The following is a 21,978-nucleotide window of genomic DNA, read 5'->3' as shown; positions in this document are numbered from 1 at the left end:
TGCTTTGACCTCCTTGGCTCATTTTGGTTTACAGCAGACCTGAAAGTTAACCCTGTAGGACACAGTAGATATTGTCCTATTTTGTTATGCTTTCTGGGGCACAAAAAGCCTTCTCTGTGAAAACCAACAGACGTAACAGGGGTGTAGAATGCCAGTTACAGCTCTAACATTTGGTTAGCATGTTTTCTGAGGTTCATTCGATAAAGAGAGGGAGTTAATCAAGATGAGTTGATGCGAATGTTTCCTGTGCTACCTGTACTGATCTCTTTCTTCTTCATCATTTGTGTGCATTAGCTAAGCCTGCCTTTAGCTTGCTGCTCCACAACAAACTATTCTCTAGTTTGTGGTTCACAGCAAAAGGCAGGAAGCTTACCCATTTTTATTTTTGTTTTTTTTTTTTTTTTTTTTTGCAGCAAGATATTCTGAGATATTTCTGGACACTCTGGGGGGTTAAGTACTTCTGAGATCCAATCTTCCAAGTTTATAAGCTCTGCACTAGGGATGAAGCGCAGTCTTTGAAGACTGAGAAGAATAATTACTTACAGAACTGTTTTTTAGTGCCATAATTCATACCTTCCCCTATCAAGTTGCAGAGGACACAGCAAAACAGTGAGCTGAAGATGACAAGACTACACCACAGGTACAAACACAATGAGTGCAGTCCGCCACAAGCAAAGCACCTCACCTGAACCCAGAGCAATGGCACTCAAGTCCACACAATATAGGACAACATCCTTAAAGGCTTGTGATCATAAAATTGTGTATCAAAGTCTAGATAAATTAGAACCCTAAACAGCTAGTAAACAGCCTGCTAAAGACCTCCTTTCTTGTGTTTGATTGTCACTGTTTAAAAAGCTCAAGACTGTATCAGGTACATTTCCAGCTTTCACAAGGCTTTAATTAATATGAAGATAAAAGGCTTGTTTCACAGCCTAAAAGTTTAGTTCTCGCCCACCCTTATGGCTGTACATTAAAGCACGCGTGAGCTGCCTGTAGCTTCACTAAAATTCCGAAAGTGAAACACGAAACAAAATGCTTGTAATGATAAGAAACTCCAGGAATCCTCTAAACGAACAAAGAACAGGCTTGCATGTCTCAACTCTCTTACTTCCTGTCTGTTATTTCAATATTTAAGCAGTTACCACAATTGTAGAACACTTGGAGTAGTATTGTCACACACACACAGTACAGTAATGTGCTGATCAATAAAAGGTATTTTTCTGTTTCTTAAATAAGTGAGTTCTTGGCACCTTGATATGAATCTAAGAGCCAGGAGTTGCATTTACAGAGAAAAGTAAGAATATAAAGTGGAAGAATAACTAAATTTATTGACTGATTAATTAACATCAATTAATTCATTCCTGCTCTCCCACACACTCCTACAACCCCTCGTGATCATCTGTTGTTATGCAAATACAATGAACTTATCCTGTACCATTACTAAAATGCAATGCATTTTCATCTAATACTGCAACTCTTTGTAAAGAATTCTTTGTATGCTGCTCTCTCACATCTCCATGACACCTGGATTCAGTTCTGGCCCAGTTGCTGTCTGTTGGAGTTTAATGGAGTTTAAATTGATAATTTTAAATGGATCGTGTGTACCCATTCAAGGTTAGTTCCTGCCTTGCGTTCAGTGATGGCAGAAGAGGCACCCGAATCCCATAACCCAGAACTAGATTGAGTGGGGTCTATACATTGATGGATCGGAGCTTCCAAGATTTGTTAAAGTGCCTTCAGATGGTAGTTACTGTAGAATAAAGACGACGATGCAGAAAAAAGGTATGTTGTATAGTTTGTATACAAGGTGTACCCAATCATGTGGAAAAGTGGGTTTTTCATCTTGGGTTGCAAGAAAAAAAAAAAACATCTACTCCTGCATGCTGGTTAAAAATAAAAACAAAAATAAATTGTCTATATTACTTGGTAAGAACTACATTATTGCTAATTATGCTCTAATAGAATTATGTAAATTCATCCTATTTATTGATTTCTCCATTGTATTTCTTTTGAGGTGCATACTATTCTAGCTATTTTCAGTTTTTCAGGCAAGGTCTTATATTTTTAGAAGGTACATAACCATCAAATAAGAACCTTGAGCCTGAACAACTTGCGCATATTGCAGAAATATTACAATTTACCACAGCATGGATATATTTGATTAAATTATTCTTTTAAATTAATAATATAACATTTGTGCACAGCACAGAAATAGTGGCTGTGCCTGACTCTTAGAGGTCTAGAACAATCTACTTTACCGTCCATGCTGCTTATCCTTTTCTATATCTTTCCCATCCCTGTAAAATAAAAAACAGTATATTTCAAAAGTAATTCGGAGAGAGGTGAGGGCATTATGACAATTTAGAAATTTCCTAAAGATAGCATGTTATCTTTTTTTCTGAATACTCTGTGAAGACACAATGTGCATATTAAATCACTCCTAATTATAGGAAAAGAGGAAGGAAGATAAACCAATATTTTAATTTTCAGTATTTTACAGAGTGTATTGTTGAGTATAATGGGCACAAAAGAGAAACTAATTATACAACTGAGGTGATCCTGAGCAAAATAGCTTTTTATACGTAGTTTTTAATGTACTGTAGGGAAATTAAACATACAGTATTAGATTCACATTAAGAAAATAAGATCTTGATTATTCAAATTATCATTTTCTAATGAAATACAGATAAAGGGCAGAACGTAAGGGAAAAATGAAAAAAAATAAGAACAAAAACAACACTATTAGACTATGTAGATTTTGTGCGTTTAAACTACACATCCCGAAGACTTGGGTGATACATTAATTATCTGTAAAAAACTAGGCCCTTGTGTGCCTTGTGTCTAGTGCTGCCAGAACAGGCCCCATACAACCCTCAATTGGGATTTAAAAATGGATGCATATAGAAGGCGTGGATTTCTGTATATATTTGATTTTTTACAGTTACACCCCCAAAAAGTGTGTGAAATTTATTTTTCCCTCTAATCTGGCCCTGTATGAGTAAATGTAGGCATGGAGAGGACTGTGCACTGTGATGCAATGGTACCCCGCCTTGTACCAAATGCTACCAAAATGGGTCTGGCACCTTCAGGTATCCTGCCCTGTACCCAGCACTGCCAATATGGGTTCTAATAATAATAATAATAAATGTTATTTATATAGCACCTTTCCCATGCTCAAGGTCGCTTCACAGAGTCTCATAAAGAAAGAGCAGGTATATGTAACATTGGATACAGATGTTTCCTGACTAGAACATTAAAACAGACAGATACAGGATACACAAAGGCATTAAACAGAATAAAACACAATAAACCAGAGTAAAATACTAAATTCAATACTAAAAGAAAGCCTAGCAAATAACATCATTTGTGATATAACACGCACACAAATTATACTGAGCATCTGGATGGAGAGGAAGACTGAAAGAGGAGGCAGAATGTCAGGTTAAGTTAAAAGCCTTCCTGAACAGATGAGTTCTAAGTCATTGTTTAAAAGAATGAATGGAGTCGGCTGAAGTAATTAATTTAAGGAGTTCATTCCAAAGTCTGGTTACTGTCACATATAGTGCCTTAGTGAGCGAGCAGGAGCATAGTGATTTAGAAGGTCACTGATGTAGTCCGGTGCAAGGCCATTCAAAGCTTAGTAGGTTATTAATAGAATGTTATATTCAATCCTGTAAGACACAGGGGGCCAGTGAAGGCGCAGCAGGATGGGTGTGATGTGCTTGCTGTTGTTGGTTTGTGTAAGGACTCTTGCAGCAGAGTTCTGAATCAGCTGGAGCTATGACATAAGATCAGAAGCGGCACCTGTGATAAAAGCACAGACAGGTTTCTCAGCATTAGAAAAGGAGACGAATGAGCGAATACGGGATATGTTACGGAGGTGCAAGTAAGAAAGTTTCTTAATGTGGTTTATGTGGGAGGAATAAGAAAGGGAGGAATCAAAAATGACACCAAGATTCCTTGCATTAGAAGAATGTCTGATGAGATCACAGTCAAGATTGATTGAAAAGGAGCTAATTTTCTTAAGTTGCGCTTTAGTGCCAATTTGCATGAGTTCAATTTTGTTGCAATTTAATTTTAAAGTGTTCTGCACCATCCAGGAGAAAGCTCTGATGAAGTTTCACTTTTAACACTGAAATAGTGTTGAGTATCAACTGCATAAAAATGATAAACCCAGTCCATAACTGTGAATAATATGGCCAAGGGGAAGCATATAAATACAGAAGAGAAGAGGGCCGAGAACAGAGCCCTGAGGAACCCCTTGTGTGACTGGTGCTGAGCTGGATCTGCTGTTGCCAAGACTAACAAACTTTTGTCTGTTAGTCAGATAGGACGTAAACCACTGGAGTGCCAGAGATACTAGCATGTCCTCCATTCTGGACAGTAGAATGTCATGTTTGACAGTGCCAAAAGCTGCACTGAGATCTAACAGAATTAACACGCTGGTTTGTCCAGAGTCCACTGCCATTAGCAAGTCACTGGTTACCCGAAGCAGGGCAGTTTCACAGCTGTGCAGCGCTCTGAAACCAGACTGAAAGGGTTCCATCAATTTATTAGAGGTTAAGTAATTGGTGAGTTGAGAGGTTACAACATGCTCAAGAACTTTTGACAGAAAAGGTAAGTGAAGCATAGGCCAAAAATTGTTAAGAAATTTGAGCATCCAGACAGGACTTTTTTGGGGTTACAGAAGTGATTTTAAAAGTGGCTGTCACAAAGTCAGTGTCAAGGGATGTCTTTATTATTGTCGAAGCAGTTGGGATTATGAAATGAAGGCAGGATTTAAGAAGTGTGGTGAGAATGGGGTCTAGTACACTGGTAGTGGGCCATTAACAAATGCAGATGTGACTGGTGAAAATTTAGAAAAAGATGGAGTGGGAAGACAGGGAAAGGTATAAATGGATGACAGATTTACAGTATATTAGTTGAATTATTCAGATCATTAATTTTACTGCAGAAAAAGTGGAGGATTTTTTCACAGACTTAGGTAGAGGAGGTAATTGGGCCAGATGCAGGTTGTAGTAGTTTATTAACTACAGAGAACAAAACGCTAGGGTTATCAGGGCCACTTTCTATTATTCCACCATAATGCATGTTCTTGGCTGCAGTTAGTGTATTCCTGCAAGCCCTTTGATGGTCAGAGAAAGCCTGAATGTGCACAGTGAGGCCAGTCTTACGTGACATTCTCTCAAGGCATTGGCCAGCTGCTTTCCTAGATCGTAATTCTGAATTTTACCATGAAGCTAAGCACTTAAAGGGAACCTCCTTATTGTTTAAAAGAGCTGCTTTATCTAGTGCTGAAAGAAGGGTTGTGTTATAGTGATCAACCAGACTATTTGGTATTGATGGAATAGAGGAAGACAGAAAAAGACCAGAAATGGAACTGGCAAGAATAGAAGGACAGATATTTTTAAAGATTCTAAAAGAAATGTAATGTTTACAGGTAAGAAGAGGGAGAGATAATGAGACAGTATATGCTTTATGATCAGAAAGTACTGCTCTATGATCAGAGAGTTCCAAATCACTGCTATAAATATTGCCGACAGATAAGCCAGATGTGCAGATCAAGTCCAATATATGACCACCAGATTGAGTAGGCCCCTGCTAGTACCCTGCCTTATGCCTAATACTACCAAAATGGGTCTGGAACCTGCTGGTAACCCTGCTTTGTGCTCAATGCTGTCAAAATGGGTCTGAAACATGCTGGTACCCTGCCTTGTGCCCAATGCTGCCAATATGGGCTCTGGATGCCTGCTGGTACCCTGTCCTGTGCCCAGTGTGGTCAAAATGGGAATGAAACTTTCTGGTATCTTGTCTTGCACCCACTGCTGCCAAAATGGGTCTGGGAATTCTGGTATCCTGCCAATATGAGTTCTGGTCCCCTGTTGGTACTCTGCCTTGTGCCCAATGATGCCAAAATAGGTCTGGAACTTTCTGGTATCCTGCCTTGTACCCAGAACCACAAATATGGGCTCTGTACTCCTTCTGGTATTCTGTCTTGTGCCCAACTGTGCCAAAATGAGTCTGGAACCTGCTGACACCCTACCCTGTGCCCAACACTGCCAATATAGGCTCTGGACCCCTACTGGTACTGCACCTTGTGCCCAATGCTGCCAAAATTGGTCTACAAAGCTGCTAATACAGGCTCTGGATACCTGCTGGTACCCTGCCTTATGCCCAATGCTGTCAAATGTATGATTAATCAGGTTTGACAACATTATGTTGTATTAACAAAGGGGTTTTGATGTTCTAGTTAGCTTTAATCCCCAACAGTCTCACTTATTTAAGGTTTAACAGACTATTTTAAAAAGATAAAATAAGACTTTTCCATCTTTGTCAATTATCACAAATAAAGTAAATGTCTTGGTTGCACTTGACGAGTGACTACTGGATATCATCTTATTTGCAAAGAAAGAATAGTTCATGTTATCAGTGTAGAAACTGTGGTAAATGTATTTGGTGAACAGTTTACATCATTCTGCAATACTACAAAAATCCTGTTTAAAGAAAAGTTGCTTACCAATAGAATTAGTTATCCTTATAAAAAATTCAACGACACAAGATTTTTTTTTATTCCAACCAGTCTTACTGCCATTTTGCACTAACCTTTTATTTCTCTGTACTGTGATTCCTTTCCATTCAGCATCCATTAATATGTCTGAACTCAAAAGTGAGAGACAACTTAACTTGCAAGCGTGCCTTTGAGACCAAACTGACTCGCAGTCACGCCATGGGGAAATCTGTCCCTGGGATCTGAGGGGACACAATTGTTTTGTCCTTGGATTTCAGAGAAGTAAAGGAACATTTACAGCATACACATTTCAATTCTTACAAATTTCCTTGTGTTGTTTTTGATGTGTTAAAAGTGCTTATAGAAAAATCTACACTGAAGTATTGACAAAGCTGCCCAAGTGAAAAACAGATGAGCTAACTCATTGTGTACTGACCGTACAAAATCAACTGCAGTGAAGCAGACTGAGAAGGCAGCTGCGGAGCCAAGGAACATATGAATAATACAATTCACTGTGTTTAACTTTCATGTGGAAAAAAGAGGAATGTAGCTATATAGTACTTTAGTGTTACAGATGTTTCAGGCTGGTTGTCTTAAGGCACTGGAGATATGACAGGCGCTATAAATCGGGGCAATAAACATTTATCTATTGTTTGTCAATTTATGCAGTCTAAATTCATTCAACAGAGTGCGTACAATTAGATCATTAACAAAAACGACCATCTAAAACTAACCCTAGACAAATAATAAGGAGTTATGATACACACAGGGAATCACAGCAGCAAAGAAGAGCTTTAGCTCTGACGCTGAGTACTCTTCATGCTATACTATGTTCTGAATTGTTGACTACCAGCGGACATTCTTGTCTTCAACTAGAAAGTTTCTTCAAGAAAAGCTTAGATGAATAATAAAGATACGACCCAGTAACTGCAGCATAGTAGGGAAATAACTCAGTGAGATTCAAATTCGTGAAAATCTTAACTTCCATTCTGTTTCCATCAAACTGTATTACATCCCATTTACTGAAAATACAATGAGAAATGAAAACAAGACATTTAGTGACTCTGGTTAAAGCGATGGAGACATGTGATGGCTGAAGTCAAAGGCCCTGTGCATCCTGACCCATTCTCTGTGCAGTCATCATCAAGTCGATCGATGTCCGTTTTAGACAGGGACGCTTGTGTTGGTAATTGTTTTACATAACATAGTCAATAATAGGGCATGACAAAAACACAGGACTTGTTTTACAAAACTGTCTATAATTAAATATAATTTTGCAAAATCCACAACTAAATGAAGTAGTTATCCATTTTGTGAGAAACAAACCACAAAGCTAAACAACGAAGACAAATACACATACTAACTACTAATAAAAAAGCAGGGAGGGAGCTTGATAAATATGATCAGCAGCCGTAAATTATCAGCTCTTATCTCAGCATTTTAAAGCTAAAGGCATGGACCCACCCCAAAGATACAGCACAGATACTCCCGCACACAACCACTCTCTCACACTCATGGCCAACTCAGGGTAGTTGAACCTGACACAAACACAGGGACAGCCTGAAAACTCCACATAGTCAGGTTCAAACACAACTTCCCAGAACTGGCAATCCTCATGGTGCTGATTCCATATACTAAACAACCCCGTTCTACTGTGCATTCTGTAGAGCATTAAAGTGTTTATATGAATTTAATACTTACTCAAAGGAAAAGCCATCGAGTCTGAAAGATAAGGACAATTTTATTATAAATCATTTTTATAAGAAACTGAACTGCAGATTTTTAGAGTAATACACATTAACCTTTAAAATAATCTTCATTAAGTAACTTTATTAGACCTTTATTTCTGATCATTTAAAATTACTAGTTTAAAATGCATTGTAATTATTTTTAGGCTTTGTACAAGGAGAAAATGTCTATTTCACACTGTTTCTGGCAGTGATGATTGAAATGTATTAGCTTTAAATAAAATGCCTTTTTCTGTAGCATTGCCTGATTAACATTAAGTACTTTGTAGCTCATGGGAGGTCTACAGATTTGAGTATACAACATATAAGTACTTTAATCTACATAAATGCACTTCCAATATTAAACAAATATAAAAAATAAAGATAAGATAAACTTATAAATGAGCGTAAAATGATTAGGGGAATGAATATAAATGCACAATGTGTTCAGGCAAATAACAACATTAATATGACCAACAAATAATTTACAAGACAATTGTACTCTACAAAAAAAGTGAACAAAAAACTGAAAACTAAAAAAAAAACAAACACTTAAAACAGTGAATATTAAAACATAGAAAGTAGCTACTAACTGGTTATATGAAGGAAACGTAAAAATATGTCAGGAGAAATTCTCCAAATTCTCAGGGTATATTGATAAAAGGTATGACAAAGAGTATAGAAGTATCAGGTGGAGAGCATTGCTATTTGGTGCAGAAAGAATTGTCTGCAACTTGACATCAGCAAAACCAAGGAACTAGTTATTGAGTTTCACCACACCGAACAGCCTCTACATCTGGTCACTATGTAGAGGTGGCACTTTTACAAGTAGTTGGGTGTCCACATCAATGACAGGTTGGACTGGTCTCTGAACACAGACAAACTATATAAGAAAGGGTAGAGGAGGCTCTTTTTCCTTAGGGGACTGCATTCCTTTAATGCGGGTATGTGACATCCTTCACATCCTTTACAACTCGGTAACAGCCAGGGCGATTTTCAACTCCATGGTGTGCTGGGCTGGTAACATAACTTCAAAAGGGGCCAACTGAATCAGCAAGCTAATTAAAATGGCAGGTTCAGTTATAGGATGCACTCTGGAACCCCCTGGATGTAGTAGTGAAGGAGGGACTGAATTCGCATTAGGAACAACGCGGCACATCCTCTCTATGATGCACTAACACGGAGTACCTTCAGTCACTGAATAATTTAGCAGAAGTGTGTCAGGAAATGCTACAGGAGCTCGTTTATACCAACAGCAATACGGCTTCATAATGCCTCACTGTTACTGGGACTGCCAAGTCAGAAGTTTTCTTTCTTTTGAATTTCTTCATTTTTAGTCATTCTGGTGTGTGTTCAGACCTTAGCATGTGCGTGTATACACAGTATACTTATCTGTCTATCTATGTATTTACTTATTTAAGAGCTTCTGGAAAAGGTCAAACATTCCCCTGGGGAGAAATAAAGTTCTATCTATCTATTTATCTATTAATCTACCTATCACAAGGTCTTAACTGAAAATATCAAACAAAAATCAAAGCCGACTAAAAACATTGTTAATTGCTGACACTATCTAGTAGTCAGTCCCTCCTGTTGAATTCACTTTCACTTCTTTTAAATGCTATTCATTCTGCCACTCGCTGAAACTCTCAGTATTCATTTGACATTTGTTTATCATGTACTTAATTATTAAGGCTGAAAGCACAGCATATCCTAATTTCAATTTTCTGTATTAAATGATACACTTTCTGCCTTACATTATTGTCCTCTTGGTGTAACATCCTTTTAACTTTATTGTACTATCTATATTATATGTAAGATACACCCACCTTATTGCTTGATTGATTTTGTGCAAGCTTTTTGGCTTTGCAATATGTGAATGACCTCGTTATGAAAAGAATATCACCAAGAAAAGACAGAACTATTGATCTATCAATCGACTGGTTCTGTCACTTTTGTTTTGAAATATTTAGCAAATTAACCAAGCGGATGTCTATATCTGAGGCTCGTAAAGTACAGATCAAACATGATATGCTGCCTAAGTATTACCTTTGGGTAACACTTAAAGTAGAAACTTCCTGTACCAAATAAAGCACACATAGGAGAATGTGTGGTGTCAGTTATTCACATTTAATCTAACACGTGATTTTGTTGGTCCTGGTTTACTTTTTGAGAACCCAGTCAACTAAATTTAACAGAAGCTAACTGATAAAAATATACTGTCAGCCAACCTTAGTATGTGTAAGAAATGAAATGCGTAGTACTAAGTTTGAGAAAGTTGTTTTTAATCAAAAAAAAAAACAAAAAACTAAAACATCCAAAAATGTAAAAAATGAATTTACCAAAGACATCAACTTACTGGTAATCCGTTGAGCTTCCCTTTCGCTTGCGGGTATAGTCCATGCCCTGGGCATTCAAAGTGCTTGTGATTAGCTCAGTAGGACCAGGTGACATAAAGTCATTCATTGTTGAAGAAATATCCATTCTTTGGTCTGCCATTAGATTATCTGAGTTAAAAAGAAGAAAAGATGCATTCATTAGATGTGTGTAAAGTTTACAGGAATGAACATGACATTTTAGATCAAGGTGGAAAATTCGCATTCCGGCATTACTGTCTTTAGGCCCCATCTTCGACTCCCAGTTATAGTGCCTTGTGTGAGCAGTTAAGGTGTTCTTCCTATCTTCACATAAACACGTCTCAAACAGTAGTGGGAACACTCTACTGAATTACATTCCCAGAATGCATCAAAATCTCTCAGCATCTTTAATCTCTTACAGTAGATTGAATGAATAAATAATTTTAAAATGTACCTCTAAGCAGTTTAACTCTGGCTCTTTGATGGGCTGGTTTGTTTCCTGCCATGCACTCAGGTCTGCCAGGATAAGCTCTGGCCCCCGACTCACTCCAATGTATTAAGCAGCTTGAGAATGTTGCGTGATTCTAGTTTAGCTCTGTTGTGTTTAAATTAAAAGTTCTATAAAAAGCAACACCTTGTCATGGCGGTCACGGGAAGTAAATCCAAGGAATAAAAACAAACAGCGGATAGTTTGGAGGACAGGCAGAAGCATAAGAAACAGTACATGTGAAACTGGTGGGCCTGCTCAGACTGAATGCAGACTGGACAGCAATGGAAATCCAACCTGATGTAGGTGAACTTGATTTGAAGAAAACTGCATTATCAACCACAATCCAAGAAGACATGAAACCAGCATGCCAGTGAGTGTATGTATCCCACCTAGAGTTACTTAATGCCTTCCACTCAAAATAGATTCCCAAAATAAATGGAAACATTTCTGGACAGGCTTTTTGACTTTTTAATTTCTTCATATTTCAATAAGATGCCACATTAGGCAATGCTTACATTACAATTTACTTCAGATCAAATGCAAAAAAAAAAAAACAAAAAGTGACCTGATCTGTGGTTTTACATAAGCAGTATGGTACATGCCAAAATGTCCTGCAAATCCTCAATACATTATTTTCAACCCTTAGATCTACAGTTGGTGATGACAGCAGTACAAAGGTTCCTTTTTCAAATGTGTCTCTAAATACAATGTGGTTGGCAAAAACAGCAGCAAAAATTGAAGTGCTTTTAACCTTTGTTTTATGTTGGGACTTTGCTTGTAGAAGTGTGATTCGACAAAGTGTTCACACTGTCATCAGAGATAGATAGAAAACATGATCCATAGGTGTGCTGCCTCATGAGCAGGAACATCTGAGCTGGAATTAAAGTGTTCACACTCCAGATCAAGTTTAGTTCAGTATGTAGTGTAAATGTCTCATTACACACAGTTTATGAAGAGGGTTCTAATTTTTTTTCCCATGTTATGAAAATCTAGAGAGATACTAGAAATTTTATTGTAAATAATTTTATCTTGTTTTATTTACTACAATTAAGTTTCATATGTAATTGCAAACTAAAACTGTTGCTTTCTGATTATATCTTCTAACATAGTACCAATCATATCAGGTGAGGTTTTCCTCTCTTCTGTTCCATTACTTATCACCAGCTTTGTCCATAATTTCCAAGTGTGCCTTATCCCTATTTGCTGTTACCCAACATCTTATGCCGAAGACCCATCAGTCCAATGATGCTTATTTTTTAGCAGTCTCTTTACAATCACATCATGTTTGGTGATTCCACACCTTTTCTTAGCTTGTGTTGTTATCGAACTCATGCCTTCTTGAGCTTTTGGTCTCATTTGGGATGAACTGAAATGCACGTTGAAGTGAAACATAAGCTATTAAGGCATCTACTAATAAAGGGCTTGTTATTGTGAATTGAATGACCTTGGTCTGAAGAAACATGGTCAAGTTGGACAAAGGTTAATATTCAGCTGGAAAAACAAGAATCAAAAATGAAAGCAACAGCCAAGAACCTAATGAGGTCCACTGGGCAAAAATTATTAATACAATAATGAGAGTGACCTTTCAAGGCTAAGTGAAAAACACAAGAAATTTAGGCAAAAAAAAAAAAAAATCACAAAACAAAGTGGAAAGCGTCATCAATCACTGCCTGTATATACAGAGGCTTCTGAAACAGTACAAGAGCCACTGAAGCACAGCGAGTATCAACTAACTGCTATTAAAAAGTCAACAAGGGGAACCATTGCTATACACATATGGTAAATGAAACATCTGGACAAATGTGGAGAACCCAGAAAACATCATGAGGAGGTACAACCAATACGACAAATACAGCTAACGCTACAGGTAAATGCTAAAGAATTCCTGTTTTTATCTATGTTAAATAGTCAAATAATGAATTATTTTAAAAAGAAGACAATAAAAATTCATGGTGCAAATGTTTTGCCACATGATAGGCAAAAGTATTTGCACGTTAGTGATCTTAATGAAAAATTATTTAAGCTTCACCCAGGATGGGCATGATTCATTGCCCCTGACAGTCAGGTAAACTGCATTTTACGTACACTTAGTAAAGCAAATGCCTAAATTTTACGTTTTATATAAGGAAAGATTGTTTTAATTTCTGGTGTACAAACTTTCACCCAAGAAAAAAAATTGTATTTTAGATTTACCTTTTTGATATGAAGCTTTGTTATTGCATTTTTAAACAATTCTAGACATATTAAAAGTTATGAGTTCATCAGAGACTGAATATCATGGCTTATAGTGTATCGTATTGATTTCTCATGTATACATTATAATGGAACCTTCAAGCCTATAAAAATATATTTCTAAAAAAAAAAAAGAAAATGTATGAGTGCATAGATTTTTATGACAGATTTAAATGGAAATTTCTTTTTTTTCTGTCCAGGTGTATCTAATATATGTACTGTACATGTAAGTGTTCAAAAATATTTTGGTAGGGTAATATCCAAAATAATGAATGGTGGGAGCACCACCTCTAAACACACACATTTATTTAGTTCCAGCTGTGTAAGCCCATACAGTAAAAAGCCTGGGGTCCTAGAAACTATTGAAATCGTCAGAAAAAAAATTGAAATGCAGAGATGTCAGGTAATTGAAAGGAACTACTCAGGGCGTCTCTCTCCTAGGAGGATTCATTTTGCTGACATGCTCGCATCACTTGTGTATTAACGGCTAAGCGACTTTCTCTTCTTCAGAGGTTTCATTTTGCCGACGTGCTCGCCTCGCTTGTGTATCCTTGAGAGGTGGAGCCCTTACTGCGACTCCACCTCTCACTTCCAAGCCGGACAGACACACACACTTCCACGTGTAGACGTTTATATATAAGATAGTGTATTACACATTTATGTGTTAAGCTAAATTGAGTTATCTGGAATACTCTGCATCTAAAAAGAGCTGATAATCTGAAACTATGAATCTCATTATTTTGTTTGTGGTCATATATTTCTATAATCATTGAATGTACAGATTGCTTAATTGGAGTAAAGGTTTTCCAAATTATAGATATCTGGATTTCATGGTGAGTGGCATTCTTCATGTCCATTTTATAAATAGGACAGGTTCAGGTTCTGGCTGCCCATAATTTCTGGTTTGGAAAATGAAACAATGGATGCACAAATGGGTAGAAACTGGCTCCAACCAGTCTGAAGGTGTAGATATATACTTTTAAAAATATTTCTGGTGTTTTACATAATTAGGATATTTGCTGTTATAAATCTGATTTCTTCTGGTAGCCTGAAGTGCAATGACAAGCACAAACAGCACCTGAACAGGACAACAGACACACAAAGGTGTCTTAGTGATACAGTAGTACCAAAAGGTAGCTCAGCTTGTGATAAAGGAAATATCTCACTTTTAACAATTCTACTTTCCATATGAGTCAATTATATAGAAAGTTCCCTGAGTCAACAGTGAGTCAGCAGTGTTATTGCTACAGCATTTTCCTCAGTTTGTGTACTCTAGCATTCATTTAAGGGCTGACCAAAGTCTCTGTTGTTGCTGACTCATGCGTTTAAAAGTCAAAAAGGTACTCTATAAATATTTATATTTTCACAACAAGAAGAAAATCTAAACCTAAAAAAAACCTGCATTCAAACAAAGAAATATAGAGTATGTAAAGGGTGGCAGGCAGTGCGGTCTAATGGCTAAACACTAGCTCTTTAGACTATAAAGTCACAGGTATGTATGAAACTACTCATTCATTAGTTAATCCAGGGTCAGATGGCCCATTTTTCTTAAATCAACTAAACGTATTACTACTGCATGTTACTCAACACAGAAAACTCAAATCATTCTCTGGTTCTTTGCACAATACTTCTTTTCTTTGTAGTCAGCTAGCATTACAACATATATTAGAAAATAAGAAATTTGACAAACAAGAAGAGAACATTCAGTCCATCAGGCTCAGTTATTTAGCTCAGTGTTTGTGGGGCGGCACACATTTTGTTACAAAAATCATCTCAAGGCACACCACTACTTTACTAACCACAAACACATTACATCTCATACCCGTCCGTGGTCATCTGTCTGATAGGGCAGGACTACAGGAGAAGCTGGTTAAAAAACAGCCCCAAGATCCACATTCGCAGACACAGCACTTAGTGAGCACCACTACACACCCAGGCAGATGGACTCTAGCAAACCAGGAGACGTGCCCGAAGTGTTCTAATATAGCAATTGCACAGCTGTTTTTATGTCAGCTTCACCAGGTAGTCCTGTCCTCCTCAAACTAGCCTCAAACAGCTGTGGAGCTTGTCCCTCTCAGATTCAGACCCAGGCATCCTACACTATTATTTGTACAGTTCACCTCGGTAGCTCTCGCAACACACCAGTGCCACAGAACACTGGTTTACCTAATAGCTAACCTGTCACAGACACTTCTTCAAGGTTGTTAAGATTTCTGCTTTAACTACATATTTTGGTAGTTTGTTTCAGGTTCCTACAACTCTTTGCATAAGGAAGTGCTTTCTGCCGTCAGTCCTCTTTAATTTCCACTGGCGTCCTTGAGTACACAGTTCACCGTTAAGTTCAAAGAATTCTGCTAGATCGACTTTATCAATACCTTTGACAATTTTGAAGACTTGTATTAGGTCCCCATGCAGTCTCCTCTGCTCAAGATTAAACAGGTTTAATTCTCTGAATCTGTCACAGTAGGATATGTCCATAAGTCCTGGGATGCACCTGCTTGTTCTTCATCTGCACTCCTTAAAGTGCTGCTATGTCTTTCTTAAGGTGTGGTGACCACAACTGCACACAATGTTCAAGATGTGGTCTTACTAGTTAATTTTATAGTCTGAGCATGTCCCTTGATTAGTATTGAAGTTTTTACGATATAACCAAAAAATGTGAATTGTATTTTTAAATGTTTCTGCACATTGTTTAGATCATTAAAATGTTGCAACAACATACTGTAAACCCCTAAATCCTTTTACTGAGGCTGCACACTATATCACAGTGTCTCTCACCTTGTACTTATAATCCACGTTTCTTTTGCCCACATGTGGCACTTCACAATTTTTTACATCAAACTGAATTTTTCATGCTATACAAAACATGTCTGGAGACCAGGCGAGCATGTCAAATAATGTGCTGGCAAGTAAATAAAACAGAGCCCAGGTTACAGTAATGAGCAGTTGTTTTCATGATTGCTGCTTTGTATGCAAATACTCTGAACACATTTCATCGATTTTAAAACCTGATTTAACCATTTCAGGCTTAATGGGAGAAGGTGTTTATCCTGGCAGCACTATGGCAAACACAAAGCCCTGTAACATTTGCTTGAAATGGCCCAGTTCATCATTGAAGTCACGCTCTCATCAATAGAGAACATTTATGAAAAGAGATGCCTTAAGGAAGACCTTTCCATTACTTAACAACTCATACACCACAGCAAACATAAACTGCTTGCTCCTCTGCCGTTCAGCAAGTGATGTTGTAGCATTCATCAACATACCTCCAGACTCTGAAGCAGTTTTAAAAGTGCTTTAGCCATTTAAATTTGACCAGAACAATTCAAAAATTTAAAAATTTCCTTTATATTTAGAAGCCAACTGTGTGACAAAGGTCATGACAATCAAGTCAAGACCAATTACATGAAATCTATACCACTGAGAAATAATGTCGTATACTAATATCTACTGTAAATGCATCAATAATATTACATGGAATTTAGTCAACCATATTCAAAAACTTCATCTAAGTCTAAAGTCATAATAACGGTGGCATAGCCTGCATGACAGCGGATTACAATATCATTTACAAGACGGGTTGGAGTTGTTCCTATGCTGTGACTGGGGTGAAAGCCAGACTGAGATTTCTCAGTGTTAGAATTCTGCAAGATAAGATTCAAGTTGTATGAATACAGTCATCTCTAGGACTTTGGAAATAATGGCTAAATTAGAAATTGGTCTCAAACTGTTAATAACACTGAAATGTGAATCTGATTTCATAAATAATAAAAATGGCTGCTTAAATTAAGACTGAAGTCTCCCATCCTTTAACCAGTTTAAATTTACTAACGGTAAGTGCAAAGGGTGATGGGGTTTAATACAATAGTACCAAATCTAGAAGCTGCCTGCTCAGTCATTAATCTTACATTATATAGTTTGTTATTAAAGAAATGTATAATAATTTCTGGTAATATTAACTGACATTATGGCACTTGGCAGACATTCTGGAGTTCTTAATGGGCAAGTCAGCTGTTATATTCTACTTAATAAAACTAAATGGTTATTAATAGTATCATCTATTAATCTAGAAGAGTATTTTTAGAGGATTTACTTGTAAACTTTAATGCTTTCAGTCCGTTTTAAACTTTTTTACCTCTATTAACAGACGTATACAGTATATTCTTGCTGAGCCACAATATATCTCTTTTCGCTTTAATTATCTTTGTTTTCAGAAATGCATCTTCATCTAAATCCTGTTTGATACATTAATAATTGTTCTTAGACACTTGCTTCATAGAATTATTAAATTCCAGGTTCAGGATTGAGATTTTTTTACAATTACAATAAGTTTTGAAACATTATGAGGAACGATTATACTGTAATCAAATGATGATTATTTTACTGTATATAGTAATAGCTTTTTATATGGAGGCTCAGAGTGCAGTAACAAGTATGTAGGTAAATGCAATTCCAAACTCTACAAATTACTAGTAACATAATGAAGGCACATATTTGTTTAAACAGTTAGAAAGAAAAAGGTATATTGATTGTACTTTGCAGCTCAATTAAATCAAATTGCCATTGGTCACACTACTGCAAAAATTTCAAACATGCAATGCCAGTGAATTACATGTAGAAAAAATGAAAGACATAGATAGCATCGATTAATATGCAACATAATCAGATAAATGTAAACATCCATTATCCAACCCGCTATATCCTAACTACAGGGTCACGGGGGTCTGCTGGAGCCAATCCCAGCCAACACAGGGCGCAAGGCAGGAAACAAACCTTGGGCAGGGCGCCAGCCCACCGCAGGGCAAACACACACACAGACACACCCCAAGCACACACTAGGGACAATTTAGAATCGCCAATCCACCTAACCTGCATGTCTTTGGGACTGTGGGAGGAAACCCACGCAGACACGGGGAGAACATGCAAACTCCACACAGGGAGGACCTGGGAAGTGAACCCAGGTCTCCTAGCTGCAAGGCAGCAGTGCTACCCACTGTGCCACCTTGCCGCCTAAATGTAAACATGCAATGTGTAACGAGCAGAAAAAATGAATAGCTATATAATAAAAAAGACACAGAACAGAACAATAAGTGACAAACAAATCTAGGTGAAGATTAAGGAGATAGAGAATGATAAATGTGGACGCTGAAAATGGATTGGTAGTGCAGTTGCTTTCAGTGGTATGACATTATGTTTTGCACATACTACCTATTGCAAATAAAATCTACCGTGAAGAATTACGCTCTGATCAGGTGATGTAAATGAATGCATTTGGCTTAGCAAGTTAAAGACCTGAGTGGGAACTGTGTAACGCTGTGTCAGTGCTGTGATATTGTCTGATTTATGGCATAACACACAGATGATAGATAAAGCCTTCTTCAGGCAAATGTCCCGTATGAGCGATGAGTAACTGTAACCCTAACATGCAGTGTGTCACTGAGTAGTTTCCATACTGGAGTGTGATGCAGCAAGTCACAATGCTTCCCAATGTACACCTACAGAGGTCAGTAAGGATCAGCTACACAGACTGACTTTTCTTAGCCTGGTCAAAAGGTGACGGTGCTGTTAATTTTTTTAAAGAGAAAAGTGCAGTTAAGGAACGAGAACCTTATTGATACGGACTTCTAAGAAATAATGCTACTCTCTCTTTTCATTGCAGCTTGATAATTGCATAATTAGCACAACCCCAAATGTATTTGCAAGGAAAGTTAAAATAGAGTAATAACAGTGATATAAAATACAGTAGCAGTTATATGAAATATACTGTACATACTGTATGTTCAACTGCCCTTGATTCCTATTTAGCAGTTCTTTACTTTACTGCAACTTACTTTTTAGCTATTAAACTTGCACAAAATCATTATTCATGTGTACCCACACACATACACATTTTGTTTCCACAAAATGTTGGAAGCATTCCTTTGTGATTCTGGTCCTTCTGACACGATTGCGTCACACAATTTCTGCAGGTTTGTCAGCTCTACATTCCCACTTTACCACATCCCAAATGTGTTCTACTGGATTCAGGTCCGGTGACTGGGAAGCCCACTGAAGAACACTGAACTCATTGTTATGTTCATGAAACCAGTTTAAGATAACCTTTGCTTTGCGATATGGTGCCTAATCATGCTGGAAGTAGCAGTAGTAGTTGTTTTGTCACATGGTGCATTATCATGCTGAAAGTATCCATTAGAAGATGGGTAGATTGTGCCCATGAAGAAATGCACATGGTCAGCTGCAATACTCAAACAGCAATGATTGATTGTTATTCACGGGTCCAAAGTTGTTTGGGAGCATTGACTGAGAGCACGATGCTGCACCCACCACATGACGAACCAAGTGGTGCCCAAACAAAACATTTCCCACACCATTACAGCATCACCACCACCACCTGGACTGTTAACACAATGTAGGTTAAGTACAAATACACACTTTTGTTTTTTTCGGACATATTTTCTTTAAATAGAATGAGAGCTACACGATTGCAATCTCATGGTTTAAAATCCAGCATCTTGAGTTCCAAGTGTAGGAGCGGTTTTGAATTATTTTAGAGTTATACACAATAACAAAGTACCAGGTTGTAGTTATGAACATAACATAAATGTTTATAGCTATGTGTCCAATAGGGGACATTGCAGCACCCCAAACCCCACGGGAACCAACAAGGCTGCCCCCTGGGACTACAGGTCCCTGCCAAGCAGACCACCAGAAATCCTGCTGATTGCACCACTTGTCCTCTAGCGTACCATGGAAGCCACTTGTCCAAATAGATCATCTCCTCCTGTCCCTCCATTACACTGGCCACCCTACCAGTTAATGAACTTCAGTCCACCCCTGCCGGGACACCTCCTGCCAAGCCAGGGAACAGCCTGACTTTCTTATCAGCCATTCAATATGGCAGCCTGCAGGTTCAGTAATGAATCATGCACCACTTTGGTTGGGATGCCAGCCCATACCTGTCATCCATCACTAATATACATGTGCATCACATTTACCCCAGTGATACTTGAGTTCCAGACTGGTCATGGAAGTCATTCGTAGAAGATATGTAAGGAAAAATAAGGTAAAAATATAGGACAAATTATTATTATTCATTTACAGCCCAGCACCACAGTGACACACTGGTGAAAGCTGCCGACTCACTGCTCCTGGTGAACGGGTTTGGGTGTTTGCACTGGTCCAGTTCCTGTATGGTGTATGGCTGCCATGTCTCTGTGTTTTTGTGGGCTTTTTATGGGCTGGGCACTCTCCCATTTTCCATAGACCTGCTCATTTAATTGTTGGCTTCTAACTGATCTGGCACGATCGAGTGTGTTGTCCTTGTGAAGGGCCCAGTTTAGGGTAAGTTCCTGGTATAAATTCTGGATCACCGCTACCTTGAAATAGGAAAAGCAGGCTTAGTAAAATCCAATGCATGAATGAATAATCCATAAGTCAACAGGAATTTACCTTGAACAACTGTCTTTGAAAACAAAACAAGTAAGGAAATGGTTGAGAATTCATTTATTTCAATAGAAAGAAAGTACATGAAATTATTATGCATGTATTTTAAACCAGAAAAGCAACGTTACAGTGTATAAACCCGAAGACTATAGATCAAAATTCATTATACATATCACCATGAATTACAAAAAAAAAAAAGAAAAATAAAGTCAATTCTAATTCCAAAATAAAAAGAAAGGTTTAAGCTGTCAAGTTTTTAATCTAGTGCTACATATGCTGAACAAAGAGAGGGAAAGGGTAGTTAAGAAGAAAGTTACAATACATAACAAGGGCAGGAGGCCAAAATGGGTACAAAAGCTGGCCAAGGTTTATGGAGGAGATTGAAAGATTAGTCAAACGTTAAAAGGATGCCAACATGGCAATTTTTATTAAAAGATGAACAGATATCCATCACAGCCCATCCACCAAAACTGCTTCATCCTGAACAAGTTTGCAGGGAAGCTGAAGTCTATCCCTGTAAGCATAGGGTGCAAGTCCATCGCAGGGTGAACACACACAATTTAGCATCGCCAATCCATCTAACCAGCTTGTCTCTGGACTGCTGTGGGAGACCCACATGAATACAGGGAGAGTGTGCAAACTCCGGATGTGAACCCCAGCCTCCTTGTTGCAAGGCAGCAGCGCTACCAGTGAGCCACCAGCCAGGTAATATATCACATACCTCATTGTTTGAAAGTTTCAAGGTTTGAATAAATGTCACCTTGGGTACTTTGTGGTAATTATATTTTTATATAAGTGTTGAACTAGCTTCGGGTTGTGATTGTGCAGCTAACATTCTACAGAGACAAGAGGCTCTTCGCTCAGCCGAGGTCACATGACTCTTTTCATAATGCAGAGAGCTAATCTTGTGATCAGTGTCGCACCTCTCAGATAAAATCAAGGTCAGGAGGAAAAATAGGCCAGCAGAATCAGCTTGGCTAGTTTGTTTGTTTAGCATCATTTAATTCAGAGACTGAAAATGGATGTGCATCTTAAACTGGAACTTTCTGCTTTAGAATTATGATCTTTCATTATATGATTTTTATAGGCTTTCATTTAAAACTATTTAGTAGTGTTGACACAATCTGAAGAGGCAAAGCAGAATGCTTAATGTTCTTTTTCCTTAAATACAGCATGTGTAAATGTTACTGCTTTCTTTTTCCCTTCTAAATGTTTTTCTTCCAT

The 21,978-nt window shown here is 37.7% G+C and overlaps 1 protein-coding gene across 5 annotated transcripts in view; it reads right to left on the bottom strand.

Annotated features, from left to right (window-relative positions):
- The window catches only part of LOC120527023 (aryl hydrocarbon receptor nuclear translocator-like protein 1), a 107,080-nt gene that overhangs the window by 56,843 nt on the left and 28,259 nt on the right, over window positions 1-21,978 (bottom strand). Inside the window, exons 2-5 of one of the 5 annotated variants that reach the window (XM_039750062.1) lie at window positions 10,592-10,739; window positions 8,210-8,230; window positions 6,604-6,750; window positions 2,259-2,297 (exon numbers count right to left, since the gene is read on the bottom strand). In XM_039750062.1, the coding sequence (XP_039605996.1) occupies window positions 2,259-2,297; window positions 6,604-6,750; window positions 8,210-8,230; window positions 10,592-10,731 (347 nt within the window). In that variant the 5' untranslated portion in view covers window positions 10,732-10,739. The remainder of the gene's footprint in view (window positions 1-2,258; window positions 2,298-6,603; window positions 6,751-8,209; window positions 8,231-10,591; window positions 10,740-21,978) is intronic. The other 4 variants (XM_039750063.1, XM_039750071.1, XM_039750079.1 and 1 more) reach the window with 4 other exon arrangements.

This window comes from Polypterus senegalus, chromosome 1 (assembly GCF_016835505.1).
Source record: "Polypterus senegalus isolate Bchr_013 chromosome 1, ASM1683550v1, whole genome shotgun sequence".
Taxonomy (NCBI): Eukaryota; Metazoa; Chordata; class Cladistia; order Polypteriformes; family Polypteridae; genus Polypterus; species Polypterus senegalus.
The sequence above is the reverse complement of the archived record's forward strand: the minus strand, read 5'-3'. Positions and strand labels throughout refer to the sequence as shown.